Source organism: Perna viridis, chromosome 7, assembly GCF_037379345.1.
Source record: "Perna viridis isolate PV_CMFRI_1.1 ecotype Kerala chromosome 7, ASM3737934v1, whole genome shotgun sequence".
In the NCBI taxonomy this organism is placed as follows: Eukaryota; Metazoa; Mollusca; class Bivalvia; order Mytilida; family Mytilidae; genus Perna; species Perna viridis.
In genome coordinates, this window is record NC_142451.1 from 23,502,187 (window position 1) to 23,524,232 (window position 22,046).

The following is a 22,046-nucleotide window of genomic DNA, read 5'->3' on the forward strand; positions in this document are numbered from 1 at the left end:
ATCCATTAATCTCAGTTTCCGCTATATAGATGACGTATTATCTTTAAACAAATTTTTGGGATTTGATACATCGCATCCACCCCAAAGAACTTAAGATACAGAATACTACAGACACCGTGAAGTCGGCCTCATATATTGACCTACACTTAGAAATCGATGGTAAAGGAAAACTATTGACCAAATTTTACGACAAACGTGATGACTTTTCATTCAGAATTGTCAACTTTCCTTTCATTTGTGGCAACATCCCTTCAGCACCTGCGTATGGAGTCTTCATATCACAACTCATACGTTATGCCAGAGCATGCCGAAACTACGCGAACTTTTTGTATCGCGCTAAAATTCTAAAAAAAATATGCTTCTGGGACAGGATTATATTGCTACAAGATTGAAGTCATCACTACAGAAGTTTTATGGTCGTTATCATGAACTCGTGGATCATTATGTTGTATCCATCGGCACTTGGAAAACTGATTTATTCGACGTTTGATAGTTTTCCTCTCCTCGTTTGTGGATCCGGACTTGACTTTTTATGAGTAACTGTTCCGGTGTTTCTAGAAAAGCAAAGGACGCTTACCCTGCCTGTGCACCTGGTCCACGCTCCCAGTTTTTAGTGGAGTCCGAGTTGCTCATTTGTTTTTGTTACTTTGTATGTATGATTTTAGTTACTTTATATTCTTTGTTGTGTATGTCTGTTTTCCATGTCTGGTCTTTGTCACTGGATTACATTCTTTTGAATACGCTAAAACCTTGGTTCCCTTGATTACCAAGTTACCAAGGGAACCAAGGTTATAGCGGTAATCAAAAGAATGTAATCCACGGACAAAGACCCGACATGGAAAACATGGCCTAAAATAATTGAAATAGTATATAGGTATAGCTTTATCCATGGTTTTAAATGATCATAGGCTATACATTACTCACCATCTTCTTGTAGTATATTAAAAAAAACGTACCCTTAAGACAAGCAACATATTCATAGTCTTTCTTATTTATTATCCAAGATACGTACCGAAAGTTTAGAGAAAAGTGACATTTTTTAAAAAACATTATCAAGTTTTCAAGTGAATGGAAATTAAAAATCAGCCATGGTATTTGCCATAAACTGTTACTGTATAGGTGTGTCAAATTTCAACTATGTTAATTGAAAACAAAACGTATGATATCTAAAGTTAAAAACCCAACAAAGCATGGTTGTTTTTGTAAGTGCCCATTGTCTTTTATGTCTATAGTAACAACACAAAGGAAAGAAAATCGTGTCTTTAATTATTTCTTAATATGTATGCATTGCTGTACATTTGCACATTTCCATATATGATTCTATTGATTGAATATCGGCAAAATACCGTAGTATCATTAAAGATTAAATGGCAATTCAGAGACATCGAAACCTGAATGCTTTGTCAAAAAATGTATTCAAAAACAGGAAACAGAGACGGTCTACATACGTGACATAATGTACATATTGTTACATATACAGCATATGCTGAAGGGTCGATAACAAAATTAAGACAACAAACACACCGAAACTAAAGTACTTGCAGCTTGAATTCTCAATCTCACACACAAAAAAACACTAAATATATACCTGTTAAGTGAGTAAAAAGATGCAGAAAATGATCAGATTTAAATATATCTTACTAACACAAAAGTAAAACAGATGCAAGGTATTATTGGTGTAAATAAAAAAAGATAAATTTCATCTATATGCAAGAGTAATCAAGGGAACCAAGGTTATAGAAACAACTGACAATTCTACATCTTACTCAACGCCCCCAAAAACAAAATGATATAGAATATCACATATCACTATACTTTTCACTAAAGTCCCTAAAATCTTATCTGTGTTAAGAAGGGGTACTGTTACGTTTGTTAAACATCGGATCTTTTAAAAACATTTAAAAAAATAATTTAAATGATGCTTCCAATGTAGAATTTAAGTAAGACGATTTGAAAGTTTTGACTATGTTAGTCGATAAATATTATCATGATGTACAGCTTTGTGTAACTTTTTAAAATACCAATCATCGAAATCTGTGTGAACCATGAATCGTTTTTTTTTTATTTATCAGCATACAGGAAGCTTAAGAATAAAATCGCTAACGTTATCGTTAGGTGAAAAATCAGTGGCCGATCCAGAGATTTTGGATTCTAGGCTATTTTTTGTGCATGTTGCCTAATTCTTTGCACACAATTTACAAACTTTGCCAACAAAAGTGGGGGAGAGTGAGGGGTCCGACCACCAAAAACACCTTAGATCCGCAACGTAGAGTAAAAGCAGCAAAAGTGGTAACACATGTATTGAATTATCATATTCATGTCAATGGAAAATGATGAGTGTAAGCCTTTTACACATTAGGTATGTTTCAATCTATCGATTTTGAAAAAAAATGTATAGACCTATAGACGAAAGTTAAAATAATTGTCAACATAATATCGAAACTTAGGTATGATTCAAATATAGTGTTAAATTTTTAAATGTGGTTCGTATCAAGTTTAATTGTTTGGACAGAAAACAAAAGATCGAATGATTTTTAACAAAAGGACCCAATAATGCATACTTAAATATTTACTAATGGTGGTTAGAGTTAAACAAAAAAAAAAAAAAAAACATATCAAAATTCATATACATATAAGTGCAATAATAATAATAATGATAATAATAATAACAAAAACAGAAGTCAAAATGACAATCATGACCTTTTGTTTTTTTTTTTTTTAAATTAAAACATTGAATATAGAGGGCAATCAAAGAAAGACATTATTTGCTCATTTGTGCCAAACTGTTGCACGAAATTAACAAACTGATCGAAAATATAGGGGAGGAAGGGTTTCGACTCTCCGAACCCCTTGGATCTACCACTGGAAAATTGAGTATTTTCTTTATGAATGCTTAAGTTTTAAGCCTATTCTACTACGTATTCTTGTGCAAGGCTTCTTCTTTGCTCTAGTTAGCATGGGTTCAATTCAAAGTAAGTATAATTCACCATCACTTAATATTTTAAAAGTCTGGTGTCAGAAAAAAACGTACATCTTTTTATCTCTACAATCATTACATTTACAATTATTTCGTCGAGGAAAAAAATGTTGTAAAAAACATAATATCACCCCTAAAATGTTATTTGGAGTAAAATGCATAAACACCAGAGTTATTGTTTGAAGGTTTTAAAAAAAATTACTGATGAACAAGAAGTAACAATTTTCTTACAGATGAATAATAACTTATGGTACAGTAGTTTTGTAAAAAGTAACATGTATGATAGATACAACGATATATTTCTACAGTAAGAATTAAATAGGGTATTTTTCTGACACAATCTTCTAATCACGTGTTTTAATCATAATAGTAACATAAACCAAATGTTTCCTGTCAGTAGCTAAAGACAATAGCATTATAATTCGTCTCAAAATGGCTTCTCATTCATTGAGACAATCAACATTTCGATTTTTTACATTACAAACCATATTTGTATGCTTAATATTTAATCAGTATGGATATTAAAATTGGATTAATTGTATGCATTTTAGCAATTTCACATAGAGGTAAGTATGTTATCTTATGTTGACTATTCAACAAAACAAGATAAGAAAGGAAACCTATTAGTTAGCGTTTATTTTATCATACTGCATATACAATTAATATCAAATGACAATATTTATAAAAGCAATATGAAATTAAATTTAAATCTAATATCACATAGGCTTTTTATAGTGATTTCAGTAAAATGTAAAAAAATAGTTCTTAACAAAGTTAAAAACATCTAAAATTAAAGATATCTGATCTCGCCAGGTATATATATTTTTCAAGATATTGTATCACAACTGAAGTAGTAAAAATAAAAGATTGGAGTAGAGTAATGAAATAATGATTACAAATGTACTGTCTTTCAGTAAATTGTGGTTGTACATTTGACGACGGATCTATTGGTACATGGTACAGTAGTGAATATAAGACTATAACAGTAACCAAATCCTATCTGATACTAGGCTCCCATAGCTTTAACATTAATGGGAAAACAACGACAAACTGGACATGCCATAACAATGAAACAACGCCTTATATCATACTGCGGTAATCTTTTATATAAAGAATATTTCATTTGATAGGATAAAATTACTATATATTAGTAAAACTTCCTTCAGTTCTACTACTGAAAATCCTGAAAAAAAAGTATCAACTACTAAATCACTAGCTATCAATTTAAGCACGACGTATGTAAAAATAACAAAGTATGTGTAATTTCTTAGTGAAATGTACAGATATGCTCCAAAATGCATGTTTGTGTGAAAAATGAACAAACCTTAAGACAATAATTGATTGCCGTCTTTAACATTTCTTTCAGATCCGAAAAGTTTATGTTATATGGAAACGAGTCAGTTGCATTTATTTGTATGGAAGCTACACAGGTCAACAATAATAGTATATATTTCTACATGAATTCCCGTAAGTATAAAATAAATTGAGCCTAAAATTCAAACTTGTACAATGTGCAAAAAATAAATAAATAAAAAAAATAAAAATAAAAAATAAAAAATTTAAAAATTTAAAAAATATAAATAATAATAATAATAATAATAATAATAATAATAATAATAATAATCAGCATCATTGAATTGTGATTCAAAGAAACTAGTAAACATTCATTCATTTTTATATCAGCAACAAATATGTTCATCGGTTCGGAGAGAATTGTAATATATGGAACGGCTGTTAACCCATCTGGAAATGCAACAGAAATATGTACAGAGACACCATCAAAGGCTGAATATATCAGTATGGTCAGACAAGGTAATTTACCCATAACAATATGTATTACTTAGTACATTAACTACTGTTAACGATGGTATCCTTTGGATTTCAGTTAACAATGGTATCCTTTGGATTTTAGTTAACGATGATTTCCCTTGGAATTCAGTTAACGATAGTATCCCTTGTATTTCAGTTAACGATAGTATCCCTTTGATATTTTTTTCTACCTTCCAACGAATATCCTGCATTATATACTGGTTAAGCCGGAACATACACCACAAAACCTTATGTACATCATGATCTACTGTAGGTACATTTGAATACATAATATTAGAGATCAAATCACATTTTCATGTCTTAAATACACAATACAGCAGTTAAGTCACAGTATATATTTTGTACAATATGTTAATTCATTTTTACAGTAATAGCAATTATTTTTATTTGTTATTTTGTAGGTTCAGGGGCAGGTGCCCTTACGGACTGTCCCACACCGCTTCATAGAAACTTTACGTACATCTTTAATACAGGCGGTTCAGACAAGTGTACGGCAACGAATGGCGTTGCCTCTTTTTGTCCTGACAGACAGCAGTTGAGCATTGATTATGTCACTTGTAGTAATACATTTATGTATTCTGGTAAGGGAATCAATATTAGTATTTCCAAAACAATTACTTATATGTAGTAAGTATCTGTTAAGGAGAGTTTACGGGCTGATCTCTATGCAATACAGAGAACACATAGAAAAAAAAATAAAAAAAATAAAAACTGAACCAAACAAACAAAAAAAAAAAAAAGAAAAAGAAAAAGAAAAGCGGAATTTTTCTGTTATTCGTGTAGGGTAACAAGAAAGGCAATTTTACGGACTACTTCTTTTTATGAATCTAAATTGTTTTAATTTTGATAATGTTCTTTCTAGGCGGAGGAAATTTGGGTTGTGTAGCATCCATAGAAGACGGCGGAACATACTATGTGTCTTTGTTTAATTTTGATTCAACGGTTAATTCACTTACTACCTTTCAATTCACTTGCATGGTAAGTCATATTATAGGATTATTAAATGGTTATTTTCATATTAATCCTGTATTATGTCCTCGTACAGTCGTATTGGGTTTCGACCACTTGTATTGGCCCTCGGCTTCGCCTCGGGCCAATACAAGTGATCTCAACCCAATACGACTGTACTTGGACATAATACAGGATTAATATGAAAATAACCATTTTATGATCCCTTTATTAACTGATGACTTAATATAACAGGAGTTATCTGTACAAACCTTTAAATACAGCTCAGTATGACATATTTCCTAGTGAAGACTGTAACACTCCAGATCTCTTGATGCATTTATTCACCCCAACTGTTCTTTTCTATATAGATCTATATTAATATACCAAGTTTGCTGATACCTTCTCAAATTAGGTTTTTAATGCATTCTTTAGCTTTTCCCACGAATTTTATTAATGTGTAGATCATTATACAGTTTTGATTTTTTGTGTGTTAATGTGTTTTTTTTTTCACATATAGAACTTAGCCATAAAGTGATCCCTTTATGAAACATACATGTAGATCAATTAAATGTATGAAAAAAAGACATATTCGGATAAAAGCGATAGTTATGGTCTATTCCACATAACACTGCAAATTTATAGTCAGTTTTGGCAAACAAAATTCTATAGTCTGTTTCAAACAAAATGGCGGACAAGTTTAACTTTTTATACAGGGCCAGAATTAATACAGGACAATTGCCCTGTATAAATTATGGTTGCTAAAACCTCCTGTTGTATTAAAGGGGTAATTTACATTGTATTTTAAGTCATCAGTTAATAATAGAAGATATAAGCAAAGACATAATGACCGAAATGTTCTTCATACGCTTTTTCATACACAGTCGTATTATATTACACCACGATAATAATTCAGCCCATTTAGAAATGATATCGATAACAATACAACGTCAAACAGATGGTCTTAATTAATGTGTTTAGATATGTTAAATTGAAATGCAGTTATAAAGGCATCTATGTAACTTTTATCAAAAAGATTGGATGTCCCGTCAGCAGTTTTTTTTTATATACAAAGTTTTTAACCATTGTTGTGCACGTTTTTAAGTTTTGTCCTAAAATTTTTTTTTATCTATCTCGTAATTCAATTGGTTATTTGGAACCAGATGTTTTATCAGCATCAATATACTCTGGGTGCCTTTGGCTTATAATAAGTATATGCTTTATACCTTAAAAGGCTGTGCAGGATACATTAGTGGGTGATGTATCAATTACGTTTAAATCCTCAACTTGTGACCCAAGCCAATCGCATGACGCTAGACCGACATCTGGTGGTATAGCAACTTTGACCCCTGTCGGTGAGTTAACTTATGTTTCTATTAGCTATCAAAGCATGGGTAGTCAACTATCCAATGTTGTGTTTCCGCTTATAACGTTGTGTAATCGAGGCAAAATTAACTTTCAACATTTATAAGCTTGGTATTTGAATTTGAGAGTAAAATTTCATTCCAAGTATTTCTTTTATTTTACATTTATCAGTTGAATACATAAGATCCAATCATATAATATGAATACGTTCGTTATAAATACAAATTAAAAAGACAGCAGCCCTTTTCACAAAAAATCGTAAGAGTAAAATTAGTCGTAAGTTGTGACGTCACAATACTTAACTCTAATATGACATCATAACTTACGACTAATTTTACACTTACGATTTTTTGTGAAAAGGACCACTGTTCTATAATTATTTAAGAACACGAATTTTCCATGTTCTAACATGTTTTTTGCTTATTGTTTACGATAATTGTTTTCAATCTATATCCTTTAGGAACCTGTGGTAAGTTGATATTTTTATAGACCTGTTTTATTTAATCATGATGTTCTTTTACGATATAACAATAATAAAAATATATATATATATAACACTGTAATATGTAATAAAGATACATTTTGTTGGGAAAGCGTATTGAGAATTGGTTTAGAAAATTCAATCCACCTTTAATTAAGAAGCATATTGATTATGAGCTTTAGCAAAATCGCATACAATAGATGTAAAATTAGACATTTGAATTCGCCGGCTTTTTGTTTTCGATGTGAATCATGTCGACATACTATCTTTTTGTTTTCTTTTTATTAACGATAGAGATAACAACTACAACGACGACGACAACAACAACGACGACGGAGATGGAAACGACAGAGACCACAACAATTTCAAATACAACCGAAGAAGTATCAGTTGTCGATAATTCAAACGAAAGTTCAATATGGATAATTATTGGAGCTGTCCTGGCCGGATTGCTGCTAATACTGCTATTAGTGTTGTTGGGGTACTGTCTCTTTCGGAAGAAGCCATCAGAAGAGCAAACTATTGATAAGGTTGAAGAAGGATTAGGTAAATAAATGAAAATCTTAATGTGTTCGCATTACATTCTATTTTATGGTTATTGTACAAACCAAAAATAAAACGTTTGTTTGTTTGTTGATTAAAACAAACTTATAAAAACAACGGTGGAATATAGCAGCAGGAATTAGCATAGAGACACGGACGCAGACAGTTGAGAGGATTACATTTTCGACTTTTTAATAAGTTTCATTAAGTTCTCGTATTATGTTGATATGATAAAAAAAATTGTAAGCTATGCTTCTGTTTTCAGTTGAGGAAACTGATGAAGAGTATGATACTTTATCTATTGACCACCCTGAGAGTTGGAATACTCCAAGACAAGACCCCGTACCTCCGTCAATAGGTCGTTATCTTACCAAAGGTATAACATATGAAAGTTAAGTACAGTAATACATGCATAAGAAGTATTTGGGGACTCTATTGTTCTGTATCTGTGTACATTTTGCCATCTGCTTCCTACCCTGTGGTTTGAGGATTTCCTTCGTCATTTATTGAAGACCTATTGGTAAGCTTACATTTTTTTTATCCCGATGAGATCGTTCTCGCCTTGACATACTCACCATTTCCATTCTCGCTACATGACACAAACCTGAGTATATTGAACACCAGTTTAAATCAGACAATTTCTGAAGTCCCCTTCTGTAAATTTTGAACCTCTGTAAAACAACGCATGTCTAAACGGAACGAAATCTCAGTCTGAAAGGGGTTCAGTTTAGACGGGTTTCAGGTCATCAACTCTAATCTATGTTTACCGTCCTTGATCTAAAACATATATATGCACAAGTGTCTAATAAGCTACATCGCCTTTCTCTGCGATTTTTGATAAATCTTAGGAAACTCAAAACATTACCAATATGATGGTAATATTGAAAAGGTAACAGGTAACATAATCTCTGAATCACATGCTCATTGACAATCAGTTTAATCGTCAGTTGTAACATATTTTAATTATAAAATTATTATAAACATTTTCTTTCTTAATTGAATTTCTACAATTACAAATATACCTCTTTTTCTTTTCAGATATGGTTACTCAGACAGAATTGTTAAAGCAAATGAAAAATATAAAATTTAAGAAACCACCGACGCCTCCACCACCTACTCCTCCACCAACTCCCCCGCCCGAACCTCCAATGCCGAAATATCTCCCCTGGCCGTGGAGAACCGCAAAGAGAGCATCATCGAAGTCGTTTATCAAACCACAAACAGTCGCAAGTAAATTTGTCCCTATGACAGAAAACATTAATGAAAAGAAAAATTTAGCAGATTACACTATCTCAAAATATGGCATTAAATATGATGACACTGGAGTTGATATTACAGAGGAGAAATTTACTCGACAAGCGACTAAATTTATGCCACCGATAAAACTGGGCATTAATAGTGACAAGGTTGAACAAGTCGGCATGATAAGGTCCAATAGTACTCCATCATTTGTGGAATCTGAAACTGAGTCGAGAATGTCTTCTCCCGATGGGAAAAGAAGCCCCGTGTCATTACATAAAAGTAAATCAGCTTCTACACTAAGAAGTTCATCTCCAATCGACAACGAGTCGTTCCAAATCTCGAACCCTCTATCTATGAATGAAATACAGATACCAACTCCTAGTACGACTTATAACTCTCTGCCGCCTATAAATGGAGCAAAATTATTCAAAAAAACATCTAAGATGGAAAAGCCACATCCGAAACCGGATAATCACACCACAGCATTAAAAAGAATTCAAATGTTACGGGCTTTATCATTTGGTTCAATTGGGACCTTTTCTGATAGAACACAAACTGATATACTGATGACGGACGGGGAAGAGGAGGTTCGAGAAAAACCCAAAACCATTGATGAAGAAAATTTGAAATCTTCCATTATAGACAAATCCCAAAGTCACGCGAAACCTGTTCCTCATTACATGTTTCCTATAAGGTCGAATACAGTCACAAAAATAGATAAGAAGATGAAGAAAAATCCATTGGCACAGGAATTTCCACGATCTAAAACTGAAATCAAACAAGTTGATATTGCTGAAAACAAATCAAAGGAAAGGAAAGTCAAAAAGAAGAAAAAGAAGAAAGAGAAAGCCAAGTCGAAAAAATCGAAGAATAATCCATATACAGCAGATCTGAAACTAGCGCGTGCTCCGACTCTCGCTCTGAACGTAAAGAAAGGTTCGAATAGAATTAAGCCTTGTGATTCTCAACGCAAAAAATCTGTCGAACAAGTATTTTCCGACAGCTCACCGGGGTCCCGACCTTCAACAATCGGAAATACTACAGGTAAACATTCAATTCTTTCTTGGATATCTTAATATCGAAAAAGTTCCTATTTATTCGAATATGTACACGTATTAGATTCTCAATACCCTGTTTTGAAAATTATGTATACATAGAATCTTTATCAAGAGACATACATTATTATAAAATTTATGTGCGGTGCAACAAGTTAACATCAATACCTCTTTAACACGCTCATAACCAATGGGTAGCGTTTTCTCATGAAATACTTTGGAGAAAGGCAGTCATTATAAATTTCTAATTTTGCACAGTAAAAAAGACCAACTGCGATAATTTTTTTAAAGTAAAGTCTGTGATCATTCTTGTATGAATCCGGGTATTGATATTTACGTGACTTTGTTCATGACTATTTTTTATTGTAATTCCTATATCATGTTTGTGGCCTTTCGTTGTTAGATCACCTGACCTAAAGGGATAGGGAAGCTATTTGCATCACTTGTTGTCTATCGTACTTAACAAGTCTTCAAAATTCTTCTCTTCTGACACCACTAGGGGACTAATTAAAAAAACTTGGTATAGATATTCCCATGATTATTTTGCCTAGAAATGATATCGGGATTTCTTTTCCAAAATCATTAGGTTTAGCCAAATTCTGACAAAGAATAAAAGTTTTAAGGATAGTGAACTTTATCTTTGGTCAATTTTTTGTAATATCTGTTTACCTATGTTTGAGTTATTGCCCTTTTTGGACACTAGTTTGCTTTATTCAATGCCATTATATTTAAACGTCTTCTCTGACAATACTGGACCAATTAGAGCCAGACTTGGTATGAATGTTAGGTTTGGCCAAATTCTGACGTAGGGTAAAAGTGTTAATGTCATGATGAGATCTATTGCATTCAACAAACTATTGCACAAATTTCAATTAAAGTTTATTTCTTGCCTAGTACCATTCTAATTTTTTTTCCTTTTGAATCACTAATGCCCTTTTATCTATGTTTAGTCTCCTGTCCAAACAAATTGAGCATGTTCGTAGTCATTTACTTAAAATCCATACACTTTTTGTTAAATATTAAATGTATATTCAACAATCAAATGCATATTTAGACTAATTTCTTGTTGTTTTTGTGTGTTCTAGAAAAACCTTATATCAATAATCTTACCCTTGGTCAAAAGTCAGGAACATTTATGGCGGGACCTAAGGATTCTAAGAGTTTCGAAACTGAAAGCATACAAAAGATGAAGTCATCAAACAACGAGTTTCAAGGTATAATCATGATTTATTTGTTTTCCTAAATAGTTAAAATACCAAACGATTTATGATTGTGTGTAAATGCATTTACAAAAGCGGGATCAATCCATCTTTGAAACAAGAAGTGTGGTTATTAGCAACTAGATTTAAAAAAGCCTTAAATGCTCAACTAATAAGTTATTACTGTTCATGAAGTATGCTTACGACAGAAAAAAATGAGTACTTCCTGTTCTTGTATTTGGGACAGTTGTTTTCACATTTCATGCACAAGATCAATTAATTATATATTTTTAGATTCTGGTATTTCTGCTGATGAATATTCCATTGGGAAACCAATATCCGAGGATACTATGGCTCTACCTAGTCTATTAACGAACAAACAAGCAATTTCTCCAATATCTTATGTAGAAAAAGACACAATGCATCTACCAAAAATAGAGACAAAACAAAAGTCTAATACTCGTCCGTGGTACTAAAGTCCTTCCGGTATTTAAGTAAATTTCAAAATTGCTTCGACTTTGAACCGACTTTGTTGTTAGTACAGCTATTTAGAAGATTACCTGTTTCTGAAAATACTTGGAACTTTAAAATCCACAAAGTATTGAGCGTATCAAAAAAGGATTGCCTTTTCAAATCGTTTCGTGTGAAAGGAAAGGAGTAATATTTATACACAGAATCTAATAAATGATAATGATAAACGTCATAAAAAAATTGAAAAGTAGTCTTTTCAGGTATCTTGGCGTTAGACTTGATCAATGTAAAAAATAATCAGGACATCTAAATGGCTGCAATACATTCTCTATAGGTTATCATGGGATATTAAGGATGGGTTATGGAAAATTTTGGAACTAGTTAAAATTTAGAGGCCGTCATACTGATACTCTGTAAAAACAGTCAACAAGTGTAACTATTTCTGTGCGCTGAATGCGTTTGAATAATTAAGAACAAGGTTCTAAAAACAATGTATTTTCACGCGAAGTATACTCAAATAAGGAAGTCCTATCCATTTGAAAAACTAATTATAGTCAAATCCGTCTAAACTCAACCCCTTTTGGACATTAGGAATGGTTTGGTTTACCAAGGTTCAAAATAATTTAAACTGAATAAAAAAGGGACTTTAAAAAGTGCATTTTTTAAAGAGATTTTCTGATTATTCAGGCTTTAGTTTAGACAGGTTTCTCTGTATTTATTATTTCGACCAGAGGGAACTACAACAATTTTGATTGGAAATTTTCACTATCATTATTATTTATTAGATGTTCTTCTTCTGAAATTGAGCTGAGAAAGAATTGCTTACAACAAATGGACCATTATTATGGAGCTACATACTGAATTTAAAATATATTCAATAGAAAGTAGTCAAGACAATTCAGACGGAATGACGGCATGACGGTACGTAGTACGACAGACAAAGTAATTGCATTTTGCAATTCACTCGTTGAGTGAGAATACAATTGTTTTGTTTGAATTTTTCACGGAAAGCAACAAGTTAAATTGTAGATGTATTCAATTGGTATCATTAAAAGAATGCTCAAAAATACATTATAAAATATATCCCTAGCTACTGCAAGTAGTATTGTATACTGAAAACAAATCTGTATGTAACATTATAAGATATTTGTCATTTCCTTTTAATTTTATCTTAACGCAAAGATGAAGATTTTTTAAAAGAAAACACAACTTTGAAAGAGAGTGTTTTTACAACAACAGGTAACAAAATAATAACAACAAGAATAAAATGAAATAAAAGAAAAATTCAAATACAAAAACAAATTAACTCAGAAAACCAAACAAGACAAAACAAGACAAAGAGCTAACAAAAAGATACAACAAACCAAAATAACAAAACAGAACAAAAACAAAAAATAACAAACAAATAAACAAACACACTACCATAAAAATAAATAAATAAAATTTTTAAATAAAAGTTATTTTATAAAATAAAGAGGTATCGTTTTTCCAGCCATAATCAGCCCAAAATAACATTTTGTTTTAAATTAATCATCAAAATCCTGGCTAGTTCTTTAAACACGTGCTAAAATCCTGTATAAACCCACCTTTCATTTTGAAATGGCTGTACAAAGTCAGGACCATAGCAGTAGTTTCCAACTTTCCGGTTATACCTTGATATTGCCATTTGTTATAAGGACTTTCCCTTTGACTACTGCCTGGATTTTATCGGTCCGGTAATTTTGTTATTATCCTTCATTGTACCTACGGTTCAGGACAGTTCAGTTAAAGTGAGTATTTACTTTTGAGACTCGGAAATCCTATGAAATTCTTTACTTCTGATTTGGTTTAGTGAAATAAAAAGTAATCTCCGATAAACATTTTTTTCTAAGTAGGTAGTCTTCAAAGCACGTGTACAGTATATCAAATTTGCAACTTATATGATTGGTACTTTTGTATAAAAAGGTGTATTCACACTCGTTGAAGACATTTCGTTGATCACTAAAAGTACTTACTATTTATTATTTAAGTAATTCGATGGTGCATTTGATATCCGTACCTTTTACCATCAAGAGTTGCATACGTATTCAGGACAGTAAAACAAATTAGAATCCAGGGGTCACTTTAAAACATTATAGCCAACACCACTTAGACATGTGATCAGCGTTTCACATCAGTCGAATTTTTGAAATGTCATATGTACAATATTGTGTCTATGCTCTGAAAATAAAACTTCACATTTACATTTTGTCAAATTTTGCGTTTACTTATTGGTTTATTTATTTTAGTTCTAATATGACGTTCTTTAAAGCTCTTTAGACCACAGCCATGGTAAAAAAGTGATAAACACATGATCAACATTTCTTGCAACACATAGGCTATATCTATTCAAAAATATAAAGAAACTTGTCATATTAGAATCGAAATAAATCATGGAAACTCCGGGATTCATTTTATCATTGTTTTACCATGGGCTGGTCATTTATGTCTTTATTTAACCGCTTGCTATCGTTCTGGGTAAATCAATGCGATATAAATAGCCACCCATGTTAAAACAATGATAAAACTAAGTTTTCCTGATTTATTTCCTAAATATTCATTAAAGCATGAGCCAGACGTCATATCGTTTTAGTGGATTTTGAAACTATTTAAGACTACTCTTTGTAACACATGTCTCACGGGTGTTTCTAGAAAAGCAGAGGATGCTTACCCTACCGGTGCACCTGGTCCATGCTCCCAGTTTTTAGTGGAGTCTGAGTTGCTCATTTGCTTTTGTTACTTTGTATGTATGATTTTAGTTACTTCATGTTCTATGTTGTTTATGTCTGTTTTCCATGTCTGGTCTTTGTCACTGGATTACATTCTTTTGATTACCGCTATAACCTTGGTTCCCTTGATTATTCTCTCAATATCAATGTATCTAATTGGTTCTCGTAGCTAACATTTAACATCGTCTTTGCTATATTCACGTTCTGCCATATGAATTTTACGTATCCGCATTGTCCCATTGTTCACACTTTGTTAATTTTTGCCGATTTTTACTGAAGTGATTTTACAAAACCTTACAATCATGATAGCTGGTGTTAGTTTTCTGAAACTTCATTCTGGTTCTAAATAATCAAAAACGTGACTTTTTATCCTAAGTGTTTGTTTCAAATGATTATTGGTTTTAGTTTTCTCATGTTTTGGCCAAATTTATTTAAATGTCAGGCATTTGAGATTAAAATAGTATGAGAAGCATTGCAATTACATCATCAAAGGGAGATATCTCACTTTTGTAGATTATAAATGTTGTCACAACATTTTATATATACAGGTTTAACTTTTAATCTAACATAAACAGGATCATATATAGTATTAAATACAAATAACAACGCATATTTGTTTTGCGTGAAAATGATTCATGTAAAACTATTTTATGTAAATGTTTTTTAATATATTTGTTTAATGTGCCCAAGTGAAGGAAGTGTCAAAGCTTTTAGACTTCAAAGATGTATAGTTTGACCAGAAATGTGGTGAGCAAACACTCGTTATTCATGACTTTGAAAAAAAGAAACGATAACAAAAGTAAAATGTCTAGAAAACAGGAATGATAAATGTCCTGTAAATATCAAGATTTTGGCATACGGATTTGATAATTTGAAAATGTATTTACAGTGTAGTTAGCGGTTGTTGCATGTAATCATTCTCATTTCTATATTTGTTTTAAGTACATATATACAATTACAGCTGCATAGTAGTTGACAAAGGTAGTTTCAATTGATATAGGTGGACCCCATTTTTTCAAGTGAAGATATCGTGTTTGTGTGTGACATAGTTTTATTAGTAAAGGGTCATTAACCAGTAAAAGAAATCTTTTGGAAGATTTTAAAAATATAATAATTTATTCAATTAGTTATTATTTCAATTTAAATTCAAGTCATTAAACGGTTATACGTTCCATTTGATAAAACTTGTGCTTATAGATCAGATAATGTGAATTAGACACATTTGCTCAGCGTTCCCTTTAAACTATTTAAAACAAAAGAATTTTTTCTGCGCTTTGACTATGTTCACCCATATTTTTATTAAAATAATGATAAAATGAACAAGAAATGGCGGCAAAGTGTGGTTTTATAAAACTGGACAGTTTCGGAGCAGTTATATTGATCTGCATTATCAAACTTTTTGACAAAGGTAAGATGTGTAAAAAGTTATTTTAAACCGAAACAACAAAGTAATGTTTTTGATAAGAAAAAACAAACAAACAAACAAACAAACAAACAAATCCAAAACCAAAACAACAACAAAAAAAAACCCCACTTTTCTGACACGTGTGGCAAATCAAGACAGACGTGTAAATCAGACATTAACGGTAAATCTGAAGAAAAAAACCAAACATATTTATGGTTAAAGTGAACAATACAATAATAAAAAGGAATATTACACGCATCTCGGATTTGTAATCATATATTTAGAAATTACCAGTATACCATTGAAATCATGAAGTATAATATCGGTTAGACTAAGATTATAATAAGCATAATTTATGAAACACCAATGAATAAACATCTACCGTGATTAATAAATAGAAGTAGTCAATGCGAAAATGTTTATGACTCTTAACAGAAATATTTATACAAAATCACCGCAGCATTGCCAAACATTATTGAAAGTTTCAATTATTTCGTTAATATCACTCATATCGTCCAGATGTTGATTAACGAGTCTCAAAACGATAATAATTGATGCTACAACAATGATAAAAATATTATATATTTTTTTAAAAATCCCGCCCTATTGCCAAAGTATTAATTTTTACAGGCCAAGCTAGTTGCACATTTGAAACAAACCTTCAGGGTACATGGAGCAGCAATGGGTTTGGAACCATTACAGTAACTAGCAACCAATTGACCCTCGGGAAACATGGCTTCTTAATCAATGGACAGAAAACCAATACTGTGTGGGATTGTTTAAATGATGTCACATCGCCTTATATAATACTTAGGTGTGTTGGGTGTTGACAATTTGAAAAAATGATAAAAGAAGGGAAAACGCTGAAGTCAACATATTCTTTGATTATTGATGTTGTTGGTTTTGTCACAGTAGAATTATTCAGACAAAAGAATTATTTAGAGAAACAAATTAAGTAGATGAATTTTTCCTACAAAGTTCAAGTTAAAAAGAAATACAATTTTATTTCGTCCACAAAAAGGAAAATGAACATACATGTGACTTGCATTTATAAATCTTGAATGTAAATTGTACACAAATATTGACTTATCCATAATTTGATTTTATCTTTTTCTGAATATACTTTCAAACTGAGTCAAAACAGCAGTGAGATACTGTAAACGTACTAATTTCCGGTATTTTCGCGATGAACAGAAAACTGCAAAAATAGTACCCGCGAAATTTAATGTAACACTTTATAACGCTATTTTTTTTTTTTGAAATCGCGAAAATTTACACCCGCAAATATATTCGTTTGACAGAATCTTTCTACATAAGTTACCACGAAAATTAATACGTTTACAATAAAGGTCCATTACATCTGATGAATGATACGTAGAACAAAACGAATATAGACATACTATAAATTCGATATTTGGGGGATACGTGTTCTTCTTTTCAACTTTTATATTTGGACATTAATATGCTTATGTATTAGATTCTGCTCATGTTGAAGAGAGGTTACACCTTGAAACATTTGTATAACATAGTGAAGTTCACACTACGTAGATTAAATTGGTATTTTTGTATTCGATAGGTCAGAGCTTTTTCAATTTATGAACGAGAATTACTATGCCTATATATGTATGGTACTAACTCAAGTCAACACAAACAGCTATTACTTTTACATGAATTCAGGTATGTATTTTGTAATATTATGCAATATAAAAAAAATGTAATAAGTTAATCGATTTGAAGAAAACTTTCTTGAGTAGATTTTAAAAAAATGAACAAGAACTATTTGTTGCAAATGGTTTATTTTCACGGTTTTTGAAAATCATTTTTATTCTTGTATAAAATGATTTCAATATAGGCAGAGCTATACTTGGTAAGTGTACAAATTGTTAGATACATAAAATAGTAATATTATGAAAATGTCTCTGCTTTTTATAAACATTTTGTATGTTAAGCAATCATACATTGAGCTAATTCAGAACCAGTTATGTTGAAATTATTTTGTGTAAATGCTACACATTGAAAAAAATGAACTTCAGCTGAGAATTGAAAATTTTTCAAAGATAGTTCCTTTTATAAGCTTATTGGCATCTCCTTTGATTCGTTAAATAAGACTCTGTTTAAAAATGAATTCAATAGATACCGGATCGTCTTGATATGAAAATCACGTGCATATTAAATAAATATGAAGTCGCAAGCAATTTTTTAAATTTTACCGATGGAAAAAAATTATAGAAAAAAATTTGTGTCGGCGAACAGTGTACAAAAACAGACCGTGCAACAACTTATTGTAAAAGCCAGACTACTTTTTGTTAACATATGAGTCTAGGGGAAGAAAAATGTACCTTTATTTTCACAATGTTCAAGATAATTAAATAACTTTATATTTTGTTTATTATTACAATGGCGAGTTGCTTTTTAAATTACTTTATGCTTATGCTTTGTTTTAAGTTTGTCTATGCATACCATATAATTGAAATACCGGTAGCCTATGGATGAAGATATAAATCAAATTATTAGATTTATTTATTTACCTATTAATAATCATCTCAGTACATAATGGACTAGACTTTTGTTGTTCTTGCAATGTTCTAGACTGATTTTTTTTCATCCAATAATTGAGACTTATTTGGATAGATAATTTCTAGGCAGTGATGGGGGATTAAACTTTATTTCAGATACATTAAGTTTCTTTTCGAATGAAAGAATACTGCTGTACTCAACAGCAGCTACACCCGGAGTTCTCTCCACAGCCATGTGTACAACTACTCCCTCAACAGCGGAGTTCATTAGTATGATTCGTCAAGGTAATATCTTATATGTTAGTTGCTTCGTCATATCAGGCAATCATTACATTTAGTTTTATGTGTATTTTTTCTTATTCGGTTCGCTATATTGTGTATATAGATCGTCTCTGTCTTGTATGTTCTCGTTTAAGCCATCTTTTTTTTATTTTGAAATATTTGAATCGTCCAACTGCTGAACCTTTAGTATTTTTGCCGATAGTATATTCAAAGCAGGGTTACAAGAACACTTTGGTGCACAGGAATAGCTGCAATGTATATTTTAATATGTATCATAAAAAAACCTAAAACATATTTCTAATGTGTTCTATATATTTAGGACCACCATGAAAAAAAATTAAGGACTAAATATTAATTCAAATTCATGAAATACAGGTAAATAAAACTATGTCTTTCAAGGGTCGTAATGTAAGAAAATAGAATGGTTTCATATAATTTTGGAAAATTTGTATGGGCACAAAAACATATATTACATATCGGTCGTAAAACCTATGTTTTAAAGCATATGTAAACATATATTCCATATCGGTCGTAAAACATATGTTTTAAAGCATATGTAAACATATGTTGCAAATTTTCCTGTGAACGTTTTGGCTTTGGTTTTGATTAATGTATATCCATATAACAAACGAACAGAAAAGACAGTGTCAAAACAATACAAAAAATGTTCAACTGATGAGTAAATACAGAAATTATACATACGAATATTTCTGTATAATGTATGTTCAAGTTTTAAGAAATAAAAAGCCAAATGAAAAACGACTTAATAATACAAAAAACTATAGCTTAAATTTTCAGAATGTAAAGCACATGTTGCTGCAGATAAGTTGTTCATATTAAAATCACATTTCTTATCTCGAGCAGGTTCAGAATCAAGTGCGATAGTCGACTGTCCAGAACCTCTCCACAGCAATTTTACGTATACACTGAGTACAAGCGGGGCAAATCTCTGCCCTTCTGAGACTTTCGTGTCAATTTGTCCGGGAAGACAGGAAGTAGAGTTTGATTACACAAAGTGTTCTACACCAGTTGCTTACTCCGGTAAATTCAAATGATTACTCTAGTAAAGGAATGTTCTAAATATAATAGTAGATAAAATTATCATTGCACATTAATTTTGGAATAATTTAAATTTGATTTTATAACTTACATAAATATTAGTTTTAGGTAGCAGTCTTTGTTAGAATCATACAAATTATGTAATGTGTGATACAACCCCCCCCCCCAAAAAAAAAAAAAGGCTACACATTTTGTTTTATTAAGGAGGTGGGCGTAGGCTAAGGGAAACAACTCTAAAAATCAGTGATATGTTTGTATCAAGTTCAATTCACCAAAGCCTAGCAAGCTTTCATTTGAAACAGAATGAAAACAAGTTACTTTGATGATTACATGAGATTGATGTATAATGCTGAATAAAAACGTTCCAATGATTTTTAAGAGTTGTGTCCATTACCCTAGGTCTACCTCCTTAAGTTGCTTTGTAAGTCTATATGATGAAATGTATAATTATTTATTCTAATATGTCTGCTCTTAGGAGATAATCCACATTGAAAATCCAATAGTTTCTAGGATTTTTAATGCCATTTACAGATTTATCTCCCTTAATTTTGAAGTCTACAGTACACTCTATATAGATTGTATCTCTTAATAACAAGAATTGTATGAAACACCACATGTTAATCTCTATTTACCATGGCATTTTAAACAAATTATCAAAAATAAAAATATGTATGCTTTTCCATCCATGAATTACATTTTGCATGATTCAAAGCTGGAGTGTTAAAGATGTCGCATTTGAAAATGTGATAAATGTTTTCAGCAATTGCAATGTCTATTGTTCTACACACTAAATCTACATCCCCATGTACAGTACAAAATAACTCTGGTGTTTTTTTCTCTCCTGAATTTAGCTGGTGGACGACTTGGTTGTGTAGCTACGATCGATGATGGGTCTGGTACCATATACGCATCTTTGTACAATTTCGATGATTCTGTCAATAATTTAAATACGTTTCAGTTTTCATGTGCAGTAAGTTTTATTCCTGATATGCACTTTATTACATGTCTCACCCATCTGCTTCTGTAATATATAAAATAATTAGTTCGACGATTTACATAGAAAACAAAAAAGACGATTTTAGAGAAGATAAACTACAGTTACCCATTAGGCATGCACATGTAGCTTAAGCTTTGCAAACCATAAATGGTGTATATAGAAGTAATTTAAGAAAAGATCAATAATGTTTGACATGTGATTTTCCCTTTACATCCTCAGTGTACTCTTTTTGTTTTTGTTTTATTAATGTTATTTGCTTGTTTTATTTGTCTAGTCAATGTCTAGAATTTTTTGGTATCTTGTTCTTCGTTCTAAGCAATGTTTCTTTTCACTTTAAGGCTGTAGAGGATACTCTTGCTGAAACAGTACAAATGTCGTACTCAAACGACCGATGCCAAGCCAGTCAATCTTTCAGTACAACTCCTACTAATGGTGGTCTACTTACCCTCACACAAAATGGTACCATATATACTATATAAAAAGAAAGTTTTCTATGTGTAAACTAAAACAAAAAAAATAAATAAATAAAACAACAACAACAATAACAACAAAAACAAACAATCATAATTTTAGTAAATAATCTTATTTTATATTAGAGGGAAAAATCAATGAACGACAGACCGTTTTTTAAGTTAAAAATAAAATGATTATACATGTTTTCAGTCTTCATACTGGAATACTCATAACAGACATGTGTTAAATTCATTATTTTCTTTTTTGTAGGAACCTGTGGTAAGTAAACATATCAACTTGGGTCATATCAACAGCATTCGAACTTTTTATTAGTTTAGTTTGTTTGTTTTTTTTTCACAAAAATATTTCTCCCGTAGCAAGACAAATAGCACCAATTAATAGTAAGCAAGAGAAAGTCCGATTGGAAGTTTTCGATATTAAAAATGAAATATGGCGAAAAGGAGAGGTAAATAAAG

General features: G+C 31.2%; 3 protein-coding genes across 4 annotated transcripts; all 3 read left to right on the top strand.

Annotated features, from left to right (window-relative positions):
- Nucleotides 1-2,697: 2,697 nt before the first annotated feature.
- Nucleotides 2,698-7,226, top strand: LOC148611880 (uncharacterized). Its single transcript, XM_088595334.1, has 8 exons — nucleotides 2,698-2,972; nucleotides 3,529-3,543; nucleotides 3,892-4,072; nucleotides 4,344-4,444; nucleotides 4,661-4,789; nucleotides 5,209-5,388; nucleotides 5,670-5,785; nucleotides 6,990-7,226. Exons 1-8 carry the CDS (start codon nucleotides 2,957-2,959, stop codon nucleotides 7,224-7,226), a joined length of 975 nt encoding a protein of 324 aa, XP_088451460.1. The 5' UTR covers nucleotides 2,698-2,956.
- A 641-nt stretch (nucleotides 7,227-7,867) lies between these two features.
- LOC148611881 (uncharacterized) lies at nucleotides 7,868-13,395 on the top strand. 2 transcript variants are annotated; one of them, XM_088592848.1, is made up of 5 exons: nucleotides 7,868-8,147; nucleotides 8,410-8,520; nucleotides 9,183-10,430; nucleotides 11,527-11,655; nucleotides 11,935-13,395. In XM_088592848.1, the coding sequence occupies exons 1-5, from the start codon at nucleotides 7,940-7,942 to the stop codon at nucleotides 12,114-12,116; spliced, it is 1,878 nt and encodes a 625-aa protein (XP_088448974.1). In that variant the 5' UTR covers nucleotides 7,868-7,939; the 3' UTR covers nucleotides 12,117-13,395. The 2 variants fall into 2 exon arrangements, with proteins under 2 accessions (XP_088448974.1, XP_088448975.1); XM_088592849.1 differs by having other exon boundaries at nucleotides 12,897-13,395.
- Nucleotides 13,396-15,613: 2,218 nt separating this feature from the next.
- Nucleotides 15,614-21,726, top strand: LOC148611882 (uncharacterized). Its single transcript, XM_088592853.1, has 7 exons — nucleotides 15,614-16,266; nucleotides 16,894-17,077; nucleotides 17,840-17,940; nucleotides 18,936-19,064; nucleotides 19,926-20,102; nucleotides 20,972-21,090; nucleotides 21,456-21,726. The coding sequence occupies exons 1-7, from the start codon at nucleotides 16,185-16,187 to the stop codon at nucleotides 21,594-21,596; spliced, it is 933 nt and encodes a 310-aa protein (XP_088448979.1). The 5' UTR covers nucleotides 15,614-16,184; the 3' UTR covers nucleotides 21,597-21,726.
- Nucleotides 21,727-22,046: the final 320 nt, after the last annotated feature.